Source organism: Barbus barbus (genome assembly GCF_936440315.1).
Source record: "Barbus barbus genome assembly, chromosome: 37".
NCBI lineage: Eukaryota > Metazoa > Chordata > Actinopteri > Cypriniformes > Cyprinidae > Barbus > Barbus barbus.
This window is the reverse complement of record NC_136715.1, coordinates 540,383-546,755: the sequence shown is the minus strand read 5'-3', so window position 1 is coordinate 546,755 and position 6,373 is coordinate 540,383. Positions and strand designations below refer to the sequence as shown.

At 38.6% G+C, this 6,373-nt stretch overlaps 1 protein-coding gene across 1 annotated transcript; it reads right to left on the bottom strand.

Moving 5' to 3' along the window:
- LOC306856593 (protein NLRC3-like) lies at window positions 1-5,353 on the bottom strand (the record flags this gene model as incomplete). Its single annotated transcript, XM_079395955.1, has 7 exons — window positions 1-539; window positions 1,372-1,418; window positions 1,564-1,701; window positions 1,791-2,138; window positions 2,689-4,513; window positions 4,597-4,627; window positions 5,237-5,353. 7 exons carry the CDS (start codon window positions 5,351-5,353, stop codon window positions 1-3), a joined length of 3,045 nt encoding a protein of 1,014 aa, XP_079252081.1.
- Window positions 5,354-6,373: the final 1,020 nt, after the last annotated feature.

Below are 6,373 nucleotides of genomic sequence, written 5' to 3'. Positions count from 1 at the left end.
TTATAGGGATTCTTGCGTGAGAACAGCTGAGCTGTTTGGCTCCTGAATCCTGAACGCAGCGTAAAGCTCCTGATCCTCAGGAAAATCTGCATCAAACATGTACAAGAGTTTATGCTGTGGACTCAACATATAGAAGCAAACAGAACCAGCGTCCCGGTCCATGAACACACCCAGTTTTCTGACGGACTCTGACTGAATTGATACAGTTTTGTTGTTGTGATGAGCCACATATAAATGATCTGACAAACATAAACTCCACGACATGTTATAGTGTCCCAGACATACGGCGTCACTCGCTCCCTTCCTCTGCATTCCCTCACAGGCCACGCCCACATGCACATCTGGACCAATCACATCCACCGTAAAGAAGCAGCGTCCAATCAGCGGCTGGCGGCTCAGGACCTGGTTGCACATGTCGAATCTCTCGTCATTAGCAGGAAGATGCTGTTTCTCTATCTGACGAGTGACTTTAGTGTTGTTCTCACTCAGATAGAGGTGTTCATTAACCGTCTGAGGGTCAAAGGTCAGCGCTATGAAATCTAAAAACAGAGATTTATCAGAAAACGTCAGCTTAAAAGTTCAATTCACATTTATACAGAGCACTTATACACAATACATATAATTTCACAGCAGCTTCAGAGAAGGTGAATGTTTATCAGTCGGTGATGCTTTTAAAATAAAATAGAAAAAGGGCTTTACAAATGACAAATACACATGAATGTACATTTTAACATAAATGCAAACAAAAGCACACTCATCAATCTCAAATGGGTGCTTGACTAAAAAACAACTAAAAAATTAAATGTAAAGTCTTCAGTCTGATGAACTTTATGATGCGTGTTATGCAAAAGTTTTTTAAATACATTTTCGATATTTTTGGAGCTGTAAGGTCTGTTTTGGGTTTTGTCATGTTCATGTGTTTTATTTTGAAATTTAGTCACAGTTCCTGTTTGTTTCATGCTTCCCTTTCCCTCGTGTATTCATGCCATTGGTTCTCTTGTTCATTGTTTCATGTTGTCATTGGTTGTCTTAGTCATGTGTCTTGTTTCCTCATTGGTTGGTTCTTGTCACGTGACCCTGATTTTTTGCTATAAATAGTCATGTCGTTACCTTTGTTCCTTGTCATGTATTGATGCTGTAACCTGCTGTTGGTGAGTCTAGTTTGTTTCATGCCAAGTCTAGTCTTCATCTGTTTAGATTATGTTTGGACTTTGGATCACTTTGTAAATAAAGCTGCACGTGGGTTCTTCACTACGCTTGCCTCCAGTGGACTCATTACAGGAGCTTTGGTGTTGCTGACTTTACATCTAATTTTTGTACATTTTAACACAATGTTGATGTAAAAGTATCCATATGCATGTTTAAACTCACATTTATCCAGGCCTGGTTGGTGACTGCATTCTCCTCCAGTGGAAATACTAGTTAGAGAAGAGCAGAATCACACTGTTATTTAAGCACATTTTAAAACAAATGGAGAGTCCCATTACAGAACATAAAAGAGATGAAGTGGATGTACATAAACCTTCCATACACTGACACAACAGCAGATAGAGGCTACAGTACCTCAGTGAGAGCAGCTCATGCTCCTCTCCAGTGATCCCAAGATCATTATAGCGCAGGTCCAGCTCTTTCAGATATGAATTGACTTTCAAAGATGACACCAGCTGATAAACTCCTTTTTTAATCTGACAGCCTGAAAGCCTATAATGCAAAAACACATCAGCATATTCTGTCAGATTCTCCTCTTTATCTGTGTTTGGACTCTGCTGTTTGTGGTTAGTTTGACTTACTTCAGAACTTCAAGACGACAGTTAGGGCTCTTCAGTCCAGCTGAGAGAATATCCACTCCTGGATCCTGTAGAAGATTGTCGCTCAGGTCCAGGACTCTCAGATTCATGTTTTCTCCAGAAAGCACATCCCAGATCAGCTCCATGTCCTGACTCTTGAAGTTATTGTGGCTGAGGTTCAGAATCTCAATCTGGCAGCTGGGATCACAGAGCGCTGTGGAAAGCTGCTTCAGTGCGGACAGACCCAGACCATTGTGGCTCAGATCGAGATGAGTCAGGTGAGAGTTTGGTGAGGTCAGGTAACGCGTCAGGATCTCACAGTGCTGCTCCGTCAAGCCGCTTCCTTTGAGCCTGTCAATATTGCATTAAAACTGTTACATGATTGCATTACAACTGTTAAAAATGTGCTTTTAAACTGTTAAAATTCTGCATTAAACCTATTGCAATTTTGCATTTAAACTTGCAATTTAGCATTAAAATGAACAATCTTACATTAAAATTATAATTTTGCTTTTAAACTGTTACAATTTATCAAAACTGCTACAATCTCGCATTTAAACTAAATTTTTTTTTTTAAACATGATTTTGCATGAAAACTAGCTATTTTGAATCTCACTGTTGCAATTTTGCTTTTAAACTGTTAAAATTTCACATTAAAACGGTCACAATTTTGCTTTTAAACTGCAACAATTTTGCGTTTCACTGTTGCAAATTTGCAGTAAAACTGTTACAATCTTGCATTTACGTTTTTAATTTCAAACTATTAAGATTTTGCATCAATTTGCATCTCAATACTTGCATTAAAGCTCTGTTACGATTTTGCTTTTAAACTGTTATATTCAAATTCCACTGGGAATATTTCATGAAACACTATGAAGGTGTTTAACATCACAGTACTTACAGAGCCTTTGTGAAGCGCGTGATGGCTGGGGAGAATCTCTGAAACCCGTCTAAGGTGATGTTGTATTTCCTGAGGTCAAACTCATCTTGTTTCGTATCAGACATCACAAACTGGTAAGCCAGAAGTGTGCACTGGAACGGTGTGAGGGGCTCTTTGCACCGTGAGCGTTCAAGCTCATGCATTTCTTGCAAAAACGACTGGTTCTTGAGCTCCACCAGGCAACGAACAAGACCGATGCATCTCTCAGAAGACAGACCTTTCCTCCTCAAAGACTTGATGTACGTGGCCACCTTTCTGTGATCATCTGAACTACTTCTCCAGATTGGATGCAGGAATCCTTCAAGTAACTGTCTGCTGGAATCACAAGAAATCCCAAAGACGAAACAGTTAAAAAGGTCCAAGTGTCCGTTTTTGCTTTTCAAGGCCTCATCAATCAAAATTTTGAGAAAATCAGTCAAATTAGAGTTCGGTCTCTTTTTAGCTGTAATTAATTCCAGAGAGTCTAGATTTCCCGATTCTAGAAATTCATGAAACGCAAACATGGCTGCAAAGAATTCCTGGACACTGAGATGCACAAAGCTGAAAAGTTTGGTCTCGTAAAACAGAAATGTGCGCTCTGAGACACAGGTAATGACGCCAGGATACTGCGACGCTTCATCAACAGAGATGTTATATTCCTTCAAGTCTTCTTCTCTGAAGATGGCATTCTGTTTCTTCAGTTGCCTGTATGCCAGCTCTGCCAGTTTCAAAATCACTTCTTTGTGCCGCATGAGAAGATGTGTGTGTGACAGCTCTATTTTATGTCTGTGGAGAGCATCTTCTTGAGACAGCTCTTCCACTTGATATTTCTTGTGGCTCAGCCCAGTCTGAATGAGCAGATAGTGGATGTACATTTCTGTCAGATTTGAGGGTATTTTTCTATCTTTATTTTGACTTTCAATGATGTCTTTGAGAACAACTGATGAAATCCAACAAAACAGAGGTATGTGGCACAATATCCACAGGCTCTTTTGAGACTTTAGGTGACGGATGACTTCTTTTCTTTCCTCTGAATTCACAAATTGCCTCTCGAAGTACTCCTGCCTTTGCTCCTCTGTGAATCCTCTGATCTGTGTGATGTATCCATGTATGAAGATCTCCGACGGAAGCTGTGCAGCTGCGACGGGTCGGCTGGTGATCCACACGTGTGCGGACGGGAGAAGTCTTCCTCGCAGAAGGTTCACTAGAAGGACATCCACTGAGGCTTCTTTAGTCACATCTGACAAAAGGCTGTTCTGAAAGTTCAAATCCTTTTTATATTCATCCAGACCATCTAAGATGAACAGAACTTTCCTATCGCAGGTCCATTCAGGGATCTCGCTTGCCTTTCTGAACTCAGAGTAAAAGTCACAAATCAGGTCAAAAAGACTCTTTTCTGTCTTAATCAAGTTCAGCTCTCTGAACGGGAGCAGAAACACAAACTCTAGATCTTGATTGGCTTCTCCGCTCGCCCAGTCGAGGACAAACTTCTGCACGGTGAACGTTTTCCCAATTCCAGCAATTCCTTTAGTCAAAATGGTCTTCATGGTTCTGTTCTCATCTGTGGGTGATTGAAGGATTTGCTTGTAGTTGATGACGGTCTGTGCTGATGTGTTTAAATCGTGTGATGCCTCGATCTGCCAGATCTCATGTTCTCTGTTGATGGGGTCCGACTCGTCATTGATGATGAACAGTTGTGTGTAGATCTTCTTTATGGAGACAGACTTTTGTGCAATTCCTTGCAAAATCCTCTCAGAGTCCTCCATCATTCTTGATTTAATCTCATTCTTTACATTCTGAAGAACTTCTAAACATCAGGATAAAGTTGGAAAGTCAAATTATTAACAGAAGCATCACACTTAATGAACCATGTCCTACAACTTGTCTTACCATATTTGTTTACTGAGGTAGACTGAGACACCTGTAGCAGAAAACAAACAAATATATATATACATAAATATATACAGCATCCTATAACATACACATAAACCATATCATAAATGAGAGTCCGCTGGTATCACAAGAAATCCCAAATGAAAAAGGTCCAAGTGTACGTCCAAGGCCACATCACTCACAAAAATCACACAAATTAGACTTTGGCAACTTTTTAGCTGTAATTATTTTCTGGGAGTCTGGATCTCTTGATAGGAGTTCATGAAATACAAACAAATATCTTAAAGTGATAGTTCACCTGAAAATGAAAATTCGGTCATCATTTACTGACTCTGATGTTGTTCCAAACCTGTATGACAAGATATTTTGAAGTATCTGGATAAACAAACAGTCGCTTGTAGCCACTGTCTTCATAGTATTTATTTATTTTTCAGTCAATGGCTACCAACGACTGTTTGGTCCCCAACATTCTTCAAAATATCTGCTTTTGTGTTCAACAGAAGAAAGAAACACATAGTTTGGAACAACTTCAGGGTGAGTAGATGACTGAACTTTCATGTTTGGATGAACTATCACTTTAAATGAGCAACTCAGCTAAATGTACATCATTACAGTATTTTAATGATCAGGCACTCACCTTATTTAGGCTCATGTTAACATCGCCATTTATGATGTTTCCTAACATGTTTGGAGCAAGTGCTGTACAACCATCCTTCTGGTCAATTGTGAAGTTACACTGATTTGGGGTCTGCATCGACAGTTGTCCGAGTGATTCAGAATTATTATTATTACAATTATTATTATGATGTTGGGAAAGATTGTTATGCTTTTGAACGCTGTCACCACCTGTTTCAAAAATAAATACATAACCAAAACAGTACAAAAATGTTATGAAAGCGTATTGAAGATTGAGAAACATAATGTGTAATAGCAAAGTGAATTATACATCTTTTCGCATGTTTGGTATTCTTCTTTTTTCTGATTTTTTTCAGCATGCTCTTGATCTTTTTGAATGCTTCTTTCTTTCCATGTTTATTCTTTAGGGCCTTTATAGTGTCTTCCAACTTTCCTGATGTTCTTCTGCAGCGGAGTAAAGAAATATATAAAGAGTTATAAGACTAATGTTCACATGCAAAAGCAAAAATAGAGAAATTTGCACGGTGCAAATGAGAGAAATGACAGCAGGCACATCATTAATGGACCTGATTATATGGAGAGATGATTATATAATAATACTACAGGGGCCATCCAGTGTTGTGGTAATGTTTTCATTTATTATGCGACCCAAGTTAAAATCCTGACCTTATCAGGGGTTAAAGCAAACAAAAAATCCTGAGGCTGAACTTTTTTCTGAGGGTTGGGTGGCTGCGGTAGTGGACACATCCAAAACAACAACAAACAAAAAACATTTGAAAATGATTTTCCGTGAAACTACCTGATAAATAAACTAATAAAACAAAATGGTACATATAAAGTGCTGCACACGTACGCAATGACTGTGGCAACTTTAACTTTTGAAAGGATGCTATGGCAAAGTTACTGCTTTCCTTAATCAAACTGATTTTTTTCATGAATATATAATGGACCTGAATAAAGAAAGCTGTATCATACACTTGGAAAATTATGAGCTGAACAACAGGCTTTAATATGACTATATTTATATATAAACTAATGTGAGGCAATAATAATTGGCTCAAATAAAGTATCAAAACCAAGTAATTACATAGTTTTATTGATAATTACATGGTTTCACTGTTAGAATACATGTAATATG